This window comes from Pogona vitticeps, chromosome 2 (genome assembly GCF_051106095.1).
Source record: "Pogona vitticeps strain Pit_001003342236 chromosome 2, PviZW2.1, whole genome shotgun sequence".
Lineage (NCBI taxonomy): Eukaryota > Metazoa > Chordata > Lepidosauria > Squamata > Agamidae > Pogona > Pogona vitticeps.
Genome location: NC_135784.1, coordinates 3,944,856 through 3,963,821, shown reverse-complemented (window position 1 = coordinate 3,963,821; position 18,966 = coordinate 3,944,856). Strand labels below are relative to the sequence as shown.

At 46.1% G+C, this 18,966-nt stretch overlaps 1 protein-coding gene and 1 long non-coding RNA gene across 12 annotated transcripts in view; both read left to right on the top strand.

The window, feature by feature from the left end:
* LOC110070130 (uncharacterized) overlaps nt 1-5,795 on the top strand; it is a 29,271-nt gene extending 23,476 nt beyond the window's left edge. For all 11 annotated transcript variants that reach the window (XM_078387081.1, XM_078387083.1, XM_078387080.1 and 8 more), the window contains one exon: nt 2,713-5,795. In XM_078387081.1, coding sequence (XP_078243207.1) covers nt 2,989-4,833 — 1,845 coding nt within the window. In that variant the 5' untranslated portion in view covers nt 2,713-2,988 and the 3' untranslated portion in view covers nt 4,834-5,795. The remainder of the gene's footprint in view (nt 1-2,712) is intronic.
* Nucleotides 5,796-12,774: 6,979 nt separating this feature from the next.
* On the top strand, nt 12,775-18,306 carry LOC144587314 (uncharacterized). The gene is made up of 2 exons (XR_013542467.1): nt 12,775-13,408; nt 14,904-18,306. It is a non-coding gene; the product is annotated as an uncharacterized LOC144587314 (long non-coding RNA).
* Nucleotides 18,307-18,966: the final 660 nt, after the last annotated feature.

Sequence of the window (18,966 nt, the reverse complement as noted above, 5' to 3'; positions counted from 1 at the left end):
CCATCTTCCGTTTAACCACATCCAGCTTCCCAAGGTTCACAGATCTTACATTCCAAGTTCCTATGCAGTATTTTTCTTTGCAGCATTGGACTTTCCTTTCACTTTCAGGCATGTCTGCAGCTAAGTGTCCTTTTGGCTTTGGCCCAACCACTTCATTAGCTTTGGAGCTACTTGTACTTGTTTTTCACTCTTCCTGAGTATTATGTTGAACACCTTCCGACCTCAGGGACTCATCTTCCAGCATCATATCTTTTAGCCTTTTGTTTCTGTCCATGGGGTTTTCCTGGCAAAGATAGTAGAGTGGATCACGTTCCTGCTCCAGGTGGATCACGTTTTGTCAGAACTCTCCACTATGACCTGTCCGTCTTCTCTGAATTATTCAAGCACCTTTGCCATGACATCTATATATGTGACTGAAATCTTATCCATAAAATGTTGCAACATGGCCACTGCCACATGCATCCAAAGGGCATGTAAGTGAATTGGTAGGGCCCGATTGGGGGGGGGGTTAAAAGCCATCTTCTCCTTATCGGTCTCTTGGAGGGGGATTTGTGAATACCCCTTGTCCTAATCTCAATTTGTCCACACTGGGTATGGTGTAGGCATCGAAAACAGATACTGCATTCATTCAGTGGAAACCAATGCAGAACCTGGTGTTGCCATCAGGTTTCGGAACTAGGACTGGGTGGGTACACCATGGGCTGTTGGAGGGCTCAATAACCCCCAGGTCTAACATGGAGTTGCCTTCCTCTATTATAACCTGCCAGAGGTGTTGGAGCTAGTTTTGGACTGCTGAGTGCACCACTACTCCTGGATTAGTTTTGATTTGATCACGTCGTGAGAATGGCTGATGGTCGGATTCCAAAGGATCTCCTGTATGGAGAATTAGTGCAGGGAAATCGCCCCAGAGGGAGACCACAGCTGCAATACAAGGACATCTGCGAGCAGGATCTGAAGGCCTTAGGAATAGACCTCAACAGATGGGAAACCCTGACATCTGACCGTTCAGCCTGGAGGCAGGCAGTGCTTCACGGCCTCTCCCAATTCGAAGAGACCCTTGCCCAGCAGGCCGAGGCAAAGAGGAAGTCACAAAAGCAGCAAAAGCAGGGAGCCGGACAGGGGACAGATTGGATTTGTCTTCAGTGTGGAAGAGATTGTCACTCTCGAATTGGCCTCTTCAGCCACACTAGACGCTGTTCCAAGTCCTCCATACAGAGCACGTCACCATAGTCTTTCGAGACTGAAGGATGCCTAACATTAACATTGATCTACTAAGGTGGTAGGCCTGGGCCTGCAAGACAGGACATCCGGAATCTCCTGCTCTAAGGTCCTCAACACTTGCTGCTTTTGTGCTCCCAATGACTCGGCTAAATCCCCTTCATCTTCCTGGGGAGAGGGGAATGGCTTTGCTTCTAGGGAAAGGAGGCCATTCTGTATTTCACAGACCAACTGCCCAGCAGGTGTTTCCCCTTCTGGCCTGGCTTCAGTAAGGGCCTGGCCCAGATTGGGGTCTTCCCGGAAGGCTAAAATGGGTGGAATGATGATAGACATGTTACCAAATTTATTCCCCCAGAACTGGGTGCCCAAAGCTGGCACCTCACCTAACAGAAGTGCTGGCCTTGTCCTAATGCCGTTGGGTAAGCTTTTCTGAGAAAGTCATTGATCCGATTGTGCAGAGGGAATAAGAAGAGAAGCAGGGCTGTGTGAGAAAGACTTTTCTGGAAGAGAAGCAGGCAAAGGAGAACCAAGAAAGGCCTGAGCAAAGTGGACCCAGACAAGCTTGAGCAAAGAAGAAAAATTGGTACATATTGGCCCAGATTTTCTTGCTTACATTAGTAAATCACACAAGGGTAAGCCCATTGAGTCTGTGGGAATTTGATAAGTTAATTCCTCCATAAGTCTCATGGTTTCAAATACTCCATACAAAGTGCTGGTTATCTCTTATTATTTAGTCTATTTTCTATGCACAAATCTACTAGTCCGAAAATGAACCTCTAACCATATAAAATAATAGATATTTCTGCCACTTTTCAAAATCCAACAAATATCCTTCATAGCCATTAATAGTAATTACCTGTACATTACCACATCTCAGTAAAAGTAACATAAAGGTCTCTGACCCACTGAATGGTTCCTAGCATAAAAACCATGAGTGGTGGGCCAAGAATGCAATTTCTTCTCTCCCTTTGATCTCACTAAGAAGGGCATTTTCATTTGTTTACTTTAGTTACATCACCTGTGGTCTATTTTCAGTTTCATTCCTATTTAATAATTGGCATTTTTCCCGGTTAGATAAACATAGTAAACTGGTCCTGACAGCCAAAAATGTTCCATCTTTCTCTTCTAGTTTAGACACAAGGATTTGGGAAATTTCCACATTTTCACTTTTCACTCCGCTAGTTATGTGGAGCCACTTTTAAAAAGCAATTCAGAAGAGATTCCTGAGTGTTGCAGTTTATTTGTAACATATTTTATGATACTTTATGATTTTCACAAAAAAACTATTATTAATCCTGACCCCTCTCCCATTCTGTCTTTACATACAAATGAAATGGAATTAAGCAAGAAGGATCCTTTCCTTTTTGGCTGCTCTTGGTGTATCTATTCTTTTCCCATGACCATCAGTGAGAAAAACAAATCCCTTGCTTGATCCCCAATCAGATGGCCTTTTGTGCTGTACTCCTTCTTCTCTGTTTTTTCTTCCTGCTTCAGGTCACAAACAGGAGAACCAGAAATTGATTAACCACCCCTTCTTATACTGAAAAGAACCAGTGAAAAAGCAGGAAAGAGGAAAATCCGATTTCCAGAAGGAGGAAAAAGGCAAAACAGAAGACAGGCAGTGGCAGAAAAAAGAAATCTCCAGATGGTGTTTATAAACTCCTGACAATCTGAATGTACTCCTAGGAAAAAGGAAGGCAAAATTATTCCTTTGGCAGAAAAGCTTGCTAGAGTACCTAGAATTTGTTGAGTACACTGAGAGAAAAAAACATGTCAATTCATGGAACAAGCTTCACTATGAATAATAAATGTATTTCAGATGAAGAACCCCTCATAGGGGAGAAAAGGTATAACTGTATGCAGTGTGGAAAGAGCTTCAGGCAAAGGAGGTACCTAAGTAAACATCAAATAACTCACACAGGGGAGAAACCATATGAATGCCTGGAATGCGGGAAGAGCTTCAGTCAGAGCAGTAATCTTCGTTCCCATCAAACAACCCACACAGGAGAAAGGCCATATGAATGCATAGAATGTGGGAAGAGCTTCAGTAGAAATAGTACCCTACGTTTACATGAAAGAATTCACACAGGGGAGAAACCATATGAATGCCAGGAATGTGGAAAGAGTTTCAGGGACAGCAAAACCCTACGTTTCCATCAAAGAACTCACACAGGGGAGAGACCATATAAATGCCTCGAATGTGGAAAGAGCTTCCGGTACAGGAATTCCCTACATTTACATCACAGAACTCACACAGGGGAGAAACCATATGTGTGTATAGAATGTGGAAAGAGCTTCCGTGACTGTAATAGCCTTAATTCACACAACAGAATTCACACTGGAGAAAAACCATATAAATGCATGGACTGTGGATGGAGCTTTAATCACAGTGGTAGCCTGAGATTACATCAAAGAATTCATACAGGAGAAAAACCATATAATTGTTTGGAATGTGGATTGAGTTTTAAACGGAGTGATAGCCTGAGGTTACATAAAAATATTCATACAGGAGAGAAACCACATGAATGCATGGAATGTGGAAAAAGATTCAGTCAGCGCAGTTTCCTATGTTTACATGAAAGAACTCACACAGGGGATAAACCATATGAATGCATTGAATGTGGAAAGAGCTTCAGTCAGAATTGTTATCTTATTTCCCATCAAAGAATTCATACAGTGGAGAAACCATATAAATGCCTGGAATGTGGAAAGAGTTTCAGATACAGCAGTACCTTAAGTTCGCATCAAAGAACTCATACAGGGGAGAAACCATATGAATGCATGGAATGTGGAAAGAGCTTCATTAGGAGTGGTCAACTTAGTTCCCATCAAAAAACTCATAGTGGAGAAAAACCATATAATTGTATGGAATGTGGATTGAGCTATAAACGGAGTGATAGCCTGAGGTTACATCAAAGTATTCATACAGGGGAGAAATTATATAAATGCTTGGAATGTGGAAAGAACTTCACTCACAGCAGTAGCCTAAATGCACATCAGAGAATTCATACAGGGGAGAAACCATATGAATGCCTGGAATGTGGGAAGAGCTTCAGTCAGAGTTGTCACCTTAGTTCCCATCAAAGAACTCACAGTGGAGAAAGACCATATAATTGCTCGGAATGTGGATTGAGCTTTAAACGGAGTGATAGCTTGAGGGTACATCAAAGTATTCATACAGGGGAGAAATCATATAAATGCTTGGAATGTGGAAAGAGCTTCGGTCACAGCAGTAGCCTAAATGCACATCAGAGAACTCACAGTGTGAGGAAACCATATGAATGCCTGGAATGTGGGAAGACATTCAGTCGGAAAGATTACCTTAGTTCCCATCAAACGATTCACACAGGAGAGAAGCCATATAAATGCGTAGAATGTGGGAAGAGTTTCAGTCAAATCAGTGCCCTACGTTACCATCAAATAATTCACACAGGGGAGAAACCATATAGATGCTTGGAATGTGGAAAGGGCTTTATTAAGAGCAGTCACCTTCGTTCACATCAAAGAACTCACACAGGGGAGAAACCATATAAATGCCTGGAATGTGGAAAGATGTTTAGTCAGAAAGGTAACCTTAGTTCACATCAAACAACTCACATAGTATTAACCATGTAAATGCCTGGAATGTGAAAAGAGCTTTAGACAGAGACGTTACCTTTAGATTTCATCAAAGAACTCATGCAGGGTAAAAACCATAAAATTTCTTGGAATGTAGAAAGGGCTTTAATCAAAGCAGTGATCTACATTTATATTATATTATCAATTTGAGGAGCAGGCCTTTAAAAAAGTGGAAGGCCCTCAATGCAGAATTCAGGGCCAAACTGGCAGAAAATATTCTGCATTGGAGCAAGATTCGGTTCCTCGGGGGAAATATATCATCCCTTTTTTTAGTCAGTGGGGCAGAGTCAGTTCAAGCCCTCTGTATGCCCATGTATCAGTGGGGTCTTGGAGAGCCAAGCGCTCTCCCACCTCCCCAGAAAAACTCCCCTTGCAAGAGTGAGGTGGAACACCAACTCAACTTCAAGCCCCTTTTTGAAGCTCCCTCTGCCTCAGGAGGGAGAAAAAAGGGGGGAGTCAGGGGGCTCCCCCCAAAAAGGAGCTGACACAGCATCCCTTCAGCTAGAAAAGAGAGAGAGAATGTTTGTGTGGTGGCCGCTGCCTTCCACGGAGCCCCAACTTCTCTCATGTCTGACAGGAAAACACTTCTGCCTCGGGCAGCAGAAGGAGTGGGTCGGCCCTCACCACTCCCCCCAAACAGACACACACACACCACACACACTCCAAACTTCAGCACTTCTTTCCTCCTCATGGCAATTCTGAGGAGCCACCCTTAAACATTGACAGAGATGAAGAGAGAGAATCTCCTCAGAGTCATCATTTTTATTTTCCCGCCAAGGGACCAACGGTTGCCCTTTCCCTGTGACTGGCTTTGGCATGCATGAGAGGGGACCACTTCCCACCAGGCACGTGGCCCTAAATGGGAAGTATGAAAGAGAGGCCTCTTCGTAGCTTTTGTCTTCTATCCTATATCTTATGTCTCATCAATAAATGTTACATGAATAGTGCTTAACCCAAAATTATTGGTGTGTGGTCTTCTTTGTCAGTAGTCTGGCTGGGCTCTCTGTCTCCTCTCATGGCCCATCTCCTCAGGATATAAAGAGCAGGAACCCCTTTGGTGTAATACTCCCTGCTGACCGTTTACTACATTTTAATCACTTTGGTGGTTTATTGAAGAGAACCAGAAGCAAGTCTTGCCTTGTAGCATCCCATAACTATTTTCCTTATTTGTTTGTTTGTTTGTTTATCCCCTGCCTTTCTCCTTGGGAAGCAGCGCTTCCCACCATTTTCCTTTCTTGAAAGGACTTAAGGCCAGCAAAAACCACCCATATGTGTGCTTTCAGAAGGTGCAAGTGTGGACATGGGGTTAGGCGTCAACAGGAGAACCCCCCTAGGAAAGTGGGGTGAAGCCAGGGGTGCATCTCCAGCTGTCTGTCTTTTCAACAAGGAAGTGGGAAACCTCTGGATAGCTCTATGTAGGCCTCCTTCAGTCTCAAGAGACTATGGTAATGTGCTCTGAACAGAAGTATTGAAACAGCATCTAGTGTGGCTGAAAAGGCCAGTTCGAGAGTGACAATTCCTTCCACACTGAGGACAAATACAATCTATCCCCTGTCCAGCTCCCCGGTTTTGCTGGTTTCGGGACTGCCTCTTTGCCTCGGCTTGCTGAACAAGTGTCTCCTCAAAATGCAAGAGGACATGATGCACCACCTGCCTCCAGGCTGAACGCTCAGATGTCAAAGTTTCCCATCTGTTGAGGCCTTCAGATCCTGATTGCAGATATCCTTGTATCGCAGCTGTAGTCTTCCTCTGGGGCACGTTCCCCACCCTAATTCTCCATACAGGAGATCTTTTGGAATCTGACCGTTAAACATTCTCATGACATGCCTGAGCCAAGGCATATGTCGCTGTTTCAGTAATGCATACATGCTAAAAATTCCAATTAGTTCCGGGACTACACTATTTGGAACTTTGTCCTGTCAGGTGATGTAAAAAATACATTGGAGACAACGCATATGGAATGTGTTCAGCTTTACTACCATGCACAAAGGGTCCAGGACTCACTGCACTACAGGAGTGTGATCAGGACACAGGCTCTATAGACCTGGATATTGGTATATGCCATCAGTTTCTTGTTAAACTATACTCTCTTTGTGAGTCTAGAGAACATGGTAGCTGCTTTGCCAATGCATTTATCGAGCTCGACATCTAGGGAGAAAGTGTTGGGGGGTCATTGAGCCAAGGCACACAAAATCATGAACAACCTCCAATTGTTGTGTAGAACTGGTTTAGATATCCTAGCTGTGGATCCAGAGGTTGGAGTTCGAATCCCCCACTGGGCTTCCTTGACACGGGCTGGACTTCTATGATCCAGAGGGTCCAGCGCTGTGATTCTAAAAATATTAGTATTATTACCATCATGGGGATTATGCGTTCATTGGATTCAGAAATAGGGAAAGGGGAAAGCATCACGTGAAGGTGTCTGTTTCTTCTTATGAACCCTAAGCATCAGCATCTGGTGTAGGTGGTTGGTTGGGGGTCTGCAGAGAGTGGGTGATAAATAGGGAGTGTGGAACTTGCACGCTATAGTAAAGGGGGACACCTCCACTCTGGGTTGTCACAGATGCTGTCATGGTTATTGGAGTGAAGCAAAGAAGGGACAAACATTGGTGGGTGAGCAGAAGCACGTGTATTTATACACAGACAGTTCAGAAATGCTGTAAATGGGCCTCCCTGACGGGCTGAACTCAAGGGGCCCTTAGGGTCCCTTCCAGCTCTGCAGTTCTAAATTGATGATGATGACCAAAAGGCAGTTTTTGGGACTCCCCTTGACCCTTGGGAACGGAAGAGGGCAAGAGGGAGGTGGACAAGGGTGGGAATTGGGTCTAGGGACTCCTCTGGTCTAAGGGGAGAGGGGACACTGGTGGTTGGGAAGTCAGGACCAAGGGGCAGAGGGCAGGCCTGGGAAGGAGGGAGGGGGATCGAAGTCTGCTCCCCCCCAAGGCAAGAGAAATAGATCAGGATAGACTTTCTGCCTCCAGAGCCATCCCACCCCTAAAATGAGTTGGAAGAGCTCCGGATCCCCTTGGTTTCCCCTCTTTCAGATTCCTCTTGATTTAGTCTACATGGGACTCTGTGATGGGGCTCAGAGGGCAGGTCCTTCTCGTGTGGGGAGTTTTCTTTGTGATATAGTGGGATGAACTGTGCCTTTCAAGACATGGAGGGGCAATTTATGAAGGCTCCCTTGACTTTGAAAAGAGCCCGGCCGGTTTCCTTTGTGCTTGGCCGGAAGGTGTATGTGTCTTCTGTCTCATCAGGTCAAAATAGAGGGACCCCCAATAGGGCTTTCTAGGTAAGGGAGATATTTGTGGGGTGGTTTTACCAGTTCTCTTACCCCAGTGTGTTTCCATGTCCAAGCTGTTCTCCAGAGTCCTGTCTGTCAATCTATCTATCTACTATACAGGGAATCTCCAGGGAGGAGAAGGAGGCAGGAGAGAGGAAAGGAAAGTAGGGGGGGGGGGTGGAGAATCCAAGACAAAGCCCTGTTTGCTCCATGAGAACAAATCGGAAGGAGAAGGCAGAGCTCGTATTCAGGCTTCCTCCCCGACCAACTATTCCATGATTTTCAATCTGCTCCCTATGGGAGGGGCCAATATTTGGCTTTGGGGGGAGTGCTTTCCAATGGCTAGAGCGGAGCTGTTTTCCTGCTGCTGGGATGCTACTCCTCCTTTTAAAATTTGAGCCAGAAAGGGACTCTTACATAAGGAGGAAGGAGACAAGATACCAAACATATGCTTTTTGGAGGGGGATAAGTAAAAGAGGGAGTTGTTCCACAGTGTCCCAAGATGTACAGGGTGATTCTGCTAATCACTCAGTTCTACCCTGCTCTTGGGGCACTACTTTGGACTGGTCACTTGCTGCCCCTCTCTTGAGTGGCTTCCTCGAAGAAGGGCCCCCTTTTTCCCCCAAGATAGAGATTGCCTAGGCAGATGGTGTCCGATGGATCTATCTCCATCCACACTTGCATCCATGCCATCCAGCTTTAGGGGTTGGTTTACCCAGTATAGAAACATTTGTGAAAGCTAAAGAAACTTGCCTGGAATACGTAAGACAAATGCCGTCTTTCTTTTTTCACTCAAATGCTATATTTTTACCTTCGCCACTGGAATACTAGAGTCTGTTGTCTGGGGAAAATACAGCGGTCTCTGAACGACGGCTGGTGGGCCACATCCGGCCCGCCTCACATTTTTAACCGGCCTGGTGTACAGGAAGGCGATAGCTTGCTGGCTCTTGCTCTGTGTGTGTATGTTTTCCCCTTTTGTCCCTTGGAAATGAGTAAAATACTCATGAGAAGAAACAAAGGAAGGCTCTCCTTCTTCTGGTGTGACTGCCTTGGACCTTGGGAGCCTAGAAGCTCCGGCAGGAACATAATAAGGGAATTCTTGAGCCTGGAATCCGAAAGAAAGGAGAGAGGCTAACAGAGGTTCCAGGCCGGTCAACAGGTGTGAAGGACAGCAGCGGAAGCTGGCAGGGTTCTCTGGCCGAACCTCAGATTCTGGGGTGCTAAGACCATGATACGTTCTTGCGTATTGACAGGTTTGGGAGAAACCTGGAGGAATTGTTAAATACAGTTTTGTACGATGCAATAAGTATTTGTAAGGATCATTACCAAAGAAACAGGGAAAGCTAGAATTTATCCAGCTGAGTAAATTGTAACAGCTGAGAGAGCAATCCCAGGATTGGCTAACCCTGGGATAAAGCTAGCAGACCTAACACACACACTCTGTGGTGGTGTGGGTTGGTGTTGTCGTAGATTGCTGGATCTTTTTAAAAGTCTGGATCTCTTTAAAGGAAAGAAAGGTACAGTATGCTTTTTGAAATATTGCAATTCATTGTAGCTTTGATGGTATTATTCATTAGATTAATTTGATGGGCCTGGCAGTTCAAAATGCAGTTGTGAAGGAGGTCAAGTTGGCTGAACGTTATTCGATATGTGTGGATTCTACTCCTGATGTGAGTCACTTGGACCAGTTAACCTTTCCATTGTGTTGTGTTGATAGATGCAGTGGTGAAGCAGTGGAAAGGTTTCTGCAATGTGTCACTATGCTTTTGCATACAGGACTTGCAACACCCTTCAGAACCACAGTACAGATGTCATAAATATCATAGATATAGTGGGGCTGAGTTATCTCTGGGGGGGGGGCTTGAGACTGTGGCTGGAAAAATGGGAGGGTGCATTGCCGGGAACAGGCCCCAACATTTTTTCTCATTCCTTTGAACACCCACTGTTGCTTGCAGGATTGGAGGGAAGTGTGGGGGGGGGGGAGGGTGTTTCCTTGCTGGAAATAACCAGGACAATCCCCTCCCTTGGACACCAAAGGGGGGGGGGGGTTGCTGGGAGGAGACAAGGGAGGTCTCTGTGTCTCCAGGGGTGGGTTCTGAAACACCCTGGACATCTTGATTTCCCCCCCCCCCCCCGCGAAGATCCCAAGGGAGGGGATCCAGGAAAAACTGACCTCCCTTGCAGGCATTTGTGCAATGCAGACCGGGGGGGGGGAAAGAGACCATATCCAGTCCTGATCGCGGGGAGAAGCCCGCCCTCGCTTCTTTCTCCCCCCCCAAAAACACACACAATGTTCTGCAACTCAGTCCCCCCCCCCCATTCCAGGTCCAGAGGCGGGACACCCCCAGGAAAACCCCTTTGCAAGCGGATCCCCCGGAGAACCGAGAGAGAGGGGGGGGCAGGCAGAAGAGCGGCCGGCTCACTGAAGGAGGAGGGATCAATTTAAATTAAATTGACGTTTTCATAAATGAAAAAGGGAAGTATTGCAGAAATAAAGGGGGAGAGAGCCGGGAGGGAGAAGAAGGAGGTCAAAATTAGGGATCCCCTTCCTTCCCCAACCCAGGGTTCCCCCCCCCCCATTAGCCTCCTCCCAATTCTCTCGTTTCGTTTCCCCTTTTTTCCTGGTTCCAGTCTGAAAGCGCCAAGGAAGGAGTCCCCTCTTCCCCTTTCATAGCTCTAAGTCCCTCAGAAGGGAGATTTCCATGAATGAAGAGCGGGGGGGGGGAGTGAAGAGATGGGATGACAGCAGCCGATAAAAGATGATGATGAGGATGATGGGGGGAGGAATTCCTGCCCTTTGGACCCAGTTTTCCTTCGAAGTCCAACCCCCCCCCCCCAGGTTTCCTTTCCCATCTTTGGCCTGAAGAGAAGAGGGGGGAACCTAGAGCTACGAAGGAGGATAGAGGAGCTCCTCCCCCCCTTCTGGGCGTTTCTTCAAAAGAGAAACCAAAAGCGGGCGAGAGGGCGCTTATCCTGACCCTTTTCCCGCGTCTTTAGGGTCTTTATGCAGGGATTACAACCTCGAAGGAGGAGAGCCATTGGGGAGGTGTGCAAAAGATGGGGGGGGGGGGTTTCGCCCCTAAAACCCCCAGGGTTTTGGACGGGGGGGGGCGTCGATTCTCCGTGAAATCCGGATTGTAAATTAGATCAACCCCCGCCCCCCTTGTGCATTGCAGGCAGGCCTTGCAAAGCAGGCGTTTGGTTTGCTTCTCTGAATCGTTGGGGGAGGGGGAGATGGCATAGGAAGGAATAGTAAAAGAAGGGAGCTACAGGGCAGGCTACCCAGTTTTGGGCAAATTTAAAAGTAAACTTGTGCCATCAACATCCCATGATGGAGATTGCGACATACCTGTGGGAAGTTTTGATCTTATTTCAGAGAAAAGAGGATTTATTAATTTGATGGGCCTGGCAGTTCAAAACGTAGTTGTGAAGGAGGTGAAGTTGGCCGAGTGTTATTCAATATGTGTGGATTCCACTCCTGATGTGAGTCATTTGGACCAGTTAACTTTCCCATTGTGTTGTGTTGATAGATGCAGTGGTGAAGCAGTGGAAAGGTTTCTGCAATTTCTCCCTATGTGTTTGCATACAGGACTTGCAACACCCTTCAGAACCACAGTACAGAATATCATCGATATAGTGGGCCTGAGATATCTCTGGGGGTGGGGGTGGTTTGAGACTTTGGCTGGAAAAGGAAAAATGGGAGGGTGCATTGCGGGGACAGGCCCCAACATTTTTTTCTCATTCCTTTGAACACCCACTGATCCTTGCACGATTGAAGGGAAGTCGGAGGGGGGGTGTTCCTTGCTGGAAATAACCAGGACAAACCCTTCCCCCGCCGCCTGGACACCCAAGGAGGGGTTGCTGGGAGGAGACAAGGGAGGTCTCTGTGTCTCCAGGGGTGGGTTCCGAACCACCTCGGACATCTTGCCCCAAAGATCCCAAGGGAGGGGAACCAGGAAAAACCCACCTCCCTTGCAGGCATTTGTGCAATGCAGACCCAGATGGGGGGGGGAAGAGACCATATCCACTCCTGATCGCGGGGAGAAGCCCGCCCTCGTTTCTTTCTCCCCCCAAAACACACACAATGTTCTGCAACTCATTCCCCCCCCATTCCAGGTCCAGAGGCGGGACACCCCCAGGAAAACCCCTTTGCAAGCGGATCCCCCCGGAGAACCGAGAGAGAGAGAGAGAGAGAGAGAGAGAGGCAGAAGAGCAGGCAGGCAGGCAGGCAGGCTCACTGAAGGAGGAGGGATCAATTTAAATTAAATTAACGTTTTCATAAATGAAAGAGGGGAAGTATTGCAGAAATAAAGGGGAGAGAGTCGGGAGGGAGAAGAAGGAGGTCCAAATTAGGGTTTCCCTTCCTTCCCTAACCCAGGATTCCCCCCCCCCCATTAGCCTCCTCCCAATTCCCTCCAGTTTTTTTTTCTGGTTCCAGTCTGAAAGGCGCCAAGGAAGGAGTCCCCTCTTCCCCTTTCATAGCTCTAAGTCCCTCAGAAGGGAGACTTCCATGAATGAAGAGCGGGGGGGGGGAAGAGAGATGGGATGACAGCAGACGATAAAAGATGATGATGATGATGATGGGGGGATGAATTCCTGCCCTTTGGACCCAGTTTTGCTTCGAAGTCCAAACCAGGGGCACCCTTCCCCCCCCCCAGTTTTCCTTCCCCCCCCAGGTTTCCTTTCCCATCTTTGGCCTGAAGAGGGGGGAACCTAGAGCTACGAAGGAGGATAGAGGAGCTCCTCCCCCCCTTCGGGCGTTTCTTCAAAAGAGAAACCGAAAGCGGGCGAGAGGGCGCTTATCCTGACCCTTTTCCCGCGTCTTTAGGGTCTTTATGCAGGGATTACAACCTCGAAGGAGGAGAGCCATTGGGAGGTGTGCAAAAGATGGGGGGGGGGGGTTTCGCCCCTAAACCCCCTAGGGTTTCGGACGGGGGGGGGCGTCGCCGATTCTCCGTGAAATCCGGATTGTAAATTAGATCAACCCCCCCCTCCCTTGTTGTGCATTGCACGCAGGCCTTGCAAAGCAGGCGTTTGGTTTGCTTCTCTGATTCGGTGGGGGAGGGGGAGATGGGATGCCTCGGGGGTCCCGATCCCACCCCTGGAGGCAGGAGAACCCCCCACCCCACCCCCAGAGACACACACAACCCTTTGCTTGAATCCTGGAGGCACCAATGGTGGTGGTGGTGGGGGTAAAGAAAAAAAAAGGAACGAAAGAAAGTAACTTGGCCTCCTTCACCGCCCACACAGCCTTTTCTGGAGAACAGGGGAGAACTTATTTTGGAGGCTGTAAGTTGTTTTTACGTTCTTTTACTGCTTTGACTGTTTTAAGGCCTGTGGTTTGATCCAGCGCCACCCATCCTCTGCTCTCTGTGTGTATCGCTTTGTAATGTTAGGATGATGGGCGGTGTGCGTATGTGTGGGGAGGGCATCGCAGGATAGAAATGTCCTGATCGATTTATCATTAAATGTTCCGTGTCACGCGTTGAGGGAGGGAGAACCTCCCCAGAGGGTAAATCCCAGGATAGAAACAGACAAAAACGGTTCCTGACTCCTCCGGGCATCGAGGAACAAATCTTTTATTTCTTGCAATCATTCCAGGCAACTCCAAAGCTTGACTTTTACTACAAGTTTTATTTCTACATATCTTCTAAGTAGCATAATATATAACATTATTTCAAAGGTGTCCTATTGTTTAAACATCTTACAGTTGTAAAAAAAAACATTTAAGTATGAATGCTTAAATGTCTTCTGATTATGTAAAACTCAGCACATCACTTAGTAATATATGAAAACTGAACTTAAGCTTTGGGCATTTTTTTAAATCATGTTTCAGCAAAGGTTGCCATCATAAGCTTAGAAACAGCTTCACTCAAAGCACAAAAAAAATTACAAATGAAAAAGCAATTAAACTACCACAAGACTTACAAATACATGAAGCAATTAAAAACATCAAAAATGAACTTGTACCAAAGTGTTTGAATTTAAATTGAGGACAAATTTCAAACAAAAAAAATATATATGGAAACCCCAAAATAAAACCCAGAATCCTTTTTAAATTTAAAAAATAAATAAATACTGTACAACAAAAACAGAAAAATACAAATAATACTGCTTGTATTACAGACACAATCATTAAATTGCCTGTGGTTAAAATTTTTATGAGGGATAGGTTCTGGAAAGGTCACATTGAACCATGCAGAAAGCGTCTCATCATTTGTGCCTATCCTGGCATTGCAAACTCCAGTGACTATTATAGAATAACAAATACAACAACAAAACCCAGAAAAAATACAAATAGTATTGCTTGATATATACTAGATTCTTCCGTGCACCCCATACCGATTGGACCTCATTGAACAATTTTTTTATTACAAACTTCCTTTCCAACATTGCTTAGATTGTTGTTTAGAGGGTTTGCCCTTTCCTTTCACTAATTCAAATTCAACAAATCTACCTCAAAAAGCAAACACCCAAAAACATTAGACCTTATTTCCCCTCTTTTCATCTTGAGTTCAATAGTCAATTTATCGTTTAATGCAGTATCCCATACTTCACCATACCAATCTTCTAATTTAATATCATTTTTGTCTTTCCAAAATCTAACTATTAATATTCTAGCCCTTGTCATAAAGTTAGTAATCAAACAACCCAGAATCCACATGGACGCTCGGTTTCCTTTCATGGCCACAGCAGGGTCTCCAGCACCAAGGGATGTCCGAGCATCCAGTCCAAACGAGGAAGTGAAGGTGACGACGACGTTTCTTTGTGATTTCTCTTCTAGCACCGCATTGAGGCTGGAGCTCAGCAAGGCAAAGAGGGACCGGACGGGTCCACTTTCGCACTCCCACCCCACAGAAACAGAAGGGGAAACAGCAGAGATCTTTCCATCTCATCCACAGTCAAAAACAGGACTCCTCCAATTCAAGCACAAATCAGTGGAATTCTCTCGACCCTGACATCTCTCTCTTTCTACCCAGAGATATTCTTTCTCTGTTCCTCTCTCAAATGGGAATGGAGGAGGATTATACGACCATCAAGATCCTGCCATTCAGGAGGCAAGTAGAATTATGTATTACAATGCGTGTGACCCTTTCCCTTCTCAATAGTCCATACAGCCCCTCCCCTCACGTTGCTAAAAGTTTATTACTTTGCCCTTCTGCTTTCCACAGATCCGTGGACCAACTCCCCAGGTCCCGATCGGAGGGAGGGAGACGGAGTGGTACAAATTGAGCGAGCTTCTAGTCACGGGAAAGTTGGCAGGAAAGTGGTAGGGAGGGATCCCTATACGGTTGAATATGGTTGGCATAAATTGGGCTGGGATCACCTTCTACTCAGAAGGAAACATAAACGTAAGGATATTTTTTCTTTTTCAACCATCAAGTTGCTTCTGACTTAGGTGGACTCTGATAATTAAGCACCTCCAGAATTTCTATTGTCCATCACCTAGTCCAGATTTTGGAAAAGCAAGGCAGGGGATTCCTTTCTTGAGTCACTCTCTCTTATGTTCATGCCTCCTCTTCTCCTACAGCCTTCCCATCTGCCAACAAAATCTCAAGTAGGGAGTGTGTGTCTGGGAATTAATGTCCGTCTTTAATTTTTTTCTCATATTCCACGTAAGTGGCCATTTCTCACATTTTCTGCCTCTAACCCAGTTTGCCTTGTGTCCAATCAGACCTCTTAGTGACGGACAAGGTTAAGATAATTCTCTTCAACCAATTTCTGCATCTCAGCTTTAGTACTAATGCTACTCTGGTCGTCTTACCACTAAAGTAGGTGATTCACCCATTAACAGCTCAAAATCCTCTTGTGTAGCTAGGCCTGCAGAACTTGGAGCTGTAGTGAGAGTTGAACAGAAATAAAAGTCATATCCAGGAAGCAGTGCCATAGGCACAGCAGCAAATTCAACTGGTTGGTTGGTGTGCAGTTTCGGGTGTAGATCAAATGGTGAAGTTCGCTACAGAAGTGCTTCTGCATTGACAGTCCTTGGATGTAAACCCTGTCCTATATTAGACTGAGTTGAACAGGAATTCCATCATTTTTAACTCAAGAGTGACTCCAGACATACAACCTTATTGCACTTCTAGTTTCTTTTCTTTCTTTTTTTTCAAAAAATCATTCTGTGCCAGAAGATGTTCCCTCTCAAACAGAAGGTCATGTATTTCCCATCTAGATTAAAAGTTTGGGTTCCCCTGAAAGAGGAAAGGGAAGGTCACACCAGAGTTCTTCTAGCATGAATCGATTGAGATTCTCTCTCATGAAATTTCTTTGATTTAAAAAAAAAAACATTTTTCCTTTACCCAATGTCTTCCCACATTCTGTATATTTAGATACTAGCATATTCCACAGATTGAAAGAAAACAGGTGCCCTTCTGATATTTTATACAATTGTTTCTATTATTGTAGTTCTTTCAACATTCCCTGCAGCTTGTTTCATTCCACTTTTTTTGCCCTGGATCTGTTATCTCAGAGGTCCCCAACCTTGGGCCTCCAGATGTTCCTTGACTACGATTCCCAGAAGTCTTCACCACCACTTCTGGTAGCTAGGATTTCTGGGAGCTGAAGTCCAAGAACATTTGGAGGCCCAGGTTTGGGGACCACTGTGACTTATCTCACGTGAAAGAGGGTGAATGCTGCTAAGAAAACAGGTTCCGGGTCCCACCCTGTGTGAGTTCACTAATGAGCAGTCCATGTAAATGAAGATCCCGTTCATTGAAATGTGAGTTCTTTGATGTGAAGTAAGGCTACTCCTGTCACCGAAGCTATTCCAGATTCAAAGTCGCTTATGTTTCTTGCCTGGATCTCCTCACTCAAATGAAGTAAGATGATTTCCAGTGTCAGTTCTTAAATATGAACTCAGGTGACAGTTCTGACTGAGGCGTTTGAGGCAGTCCCTCACCAAAGGCTGCTGAGAGAACTCCCGGTCACAGGATAAGAGGGCAGGTCCTCTTGTGGATTGAGAAGGCATTGAGAACCAGGAAAGAGAGAGTAGGTGTCAATGGGCCATTTCCACACTGGGTGTGAGAGGGGAAGAGCGGTGTGCCCCAGGGCTCTGTCCTGGGACCGGCCGGTGCTTCTCAACCTGCTCCTCAATGAACTGGAGAACAGGGATAAGGAGCAAAGGTGTCCAAGTGTGCAGGTGACATGAAACTTTCCTGGCTGGTGAAGAGCAGAAGGGATGGTGAAGGCCAGTGTCCTGCTAGGTGAACTGGGCAGCTGTTCTCAAAAGAAGGCTTGCTGCTAGTCAGGCTGCTGCTTCCAAGCACAGAAACCCTAGCGAGGAAAGCAGCTGGCAGCCCAGCCTACGTAACCACCACGGATCCCTGGGAAAGCTTCGGACTAGTTTTCACTCAAAAAGGAGTGGTTGCTCTGCTGGATTCCAGAGCCTGGTCTGTTGACGTGGTTGCTGCAGCAACATAGTTCCGAGCCCGTCCAGGGCTACTGGTCGTTTGTGGTGCAGACCGGATCGCTGTCAGAAGCGCCTTCAAGGGTCTCCTGATAATGGCTCTGGGTTGGGCAAGACTTTTGCTTCCACGGAGTTCTCCAGCATCAGCAAGCACATCGTGGCTCTTGGGAAGAACGTCCAGGGTGTTCAGAGAGAGGGACCAGAAAGGTTTGTGGGGCAGAACGGAGGGTAAGACGTCCATCAGCATCCTGGAGGTTTATTTTGCCCCCCTTGGTTGAAGGCCACTTTTCCTGATCTAGGAAAGGGCTCCCCAGAATCTAAGAAAGAACTGGTTCCTTTGCTACATATCAAAATAACAACCGGCCTACAGAACTTCAGCAGGCTCTTCCTGAGTGATGGGGTTACCTGAGTGGGTTTTTTTTTTAAATGGATGGATGGTTGTGACTTACTGCTTCGAATGTGTTTTTGATGTTGCTTTTGTTTACCCTTTTTTAGTGTGGTATTTGTTTAATGCATATTAGTATTTGCACACCTCCTGCTATTAGCTTTCAATATTGCCTTTTAATTATACAGTCTGCCTTGGGTCCTTTTTAAGGAGACAGGTGGGTAAAAATAAAATTAAATAAATAAATACCCCCTCCTGGGACTTAATTCTGAATGAAATGCAGGGGGCTAAAAATAAAAATAAATAAAACATTGATTTTCAAAACAGTGGTACACAGCTGTGAGTTTGGTGAAAGAGTGAACAGGGGAAAGAAACTCTGAAAGGAAGGATTAAAAAGGGGAAAAGGAAGGAGCATATCCAGTTTGGTGAGCATTTGAAAGTCTTTTGTCCACAGTTTGAAAATGGAAAGAAACCAAAGTCTCAAGAAGAATCAGAAGCATTTTGCAAAAAGAAGAAACAAGTAAAACGTTACTTGTTAACTTCCAAATTCATCTCTCATAATAGGACCATCCCTGTGGCGGGTCATCAAGTAATCATTGTTGGTTGACAATCCAAAGACAAAATTTATTTTTGAAAAATGAAATTAAACTATTTCTAAATGAAAAAGATATCTTAATCTACCTACACCAAACCTCTCCCCTCCCAGAAATATTTCTCCCAGGGCATGGCCGGGGTTGGGTTGGGGGCCTGCAAATAGGCCTGAGGTCAGTGCCCGCATGTTTGGTGGATGCGGTTGTTGGGTGCCGCCTCCATTTCTTGCCCCCTGTGCCGGATTCCAGGTCCGTGTTTTGTTTTTTCCCCCTCCGGAAAGAGAGTCGGCGTCCTTTACTACCCCGGAATGGTCCTTTTTCCCGAGAGCCTCTCTGGGAGGAAGGCCTGACAAGCGGGAACCAGATGTCCCGCCCCACCCGGTAATTGCCAATTGGAAGGCTAAGGGAAAACCAGCCCTGCGAGGTTGCCCTGCCTCCCCTTCCCCTTCCACCCCTCTTAGGGGGG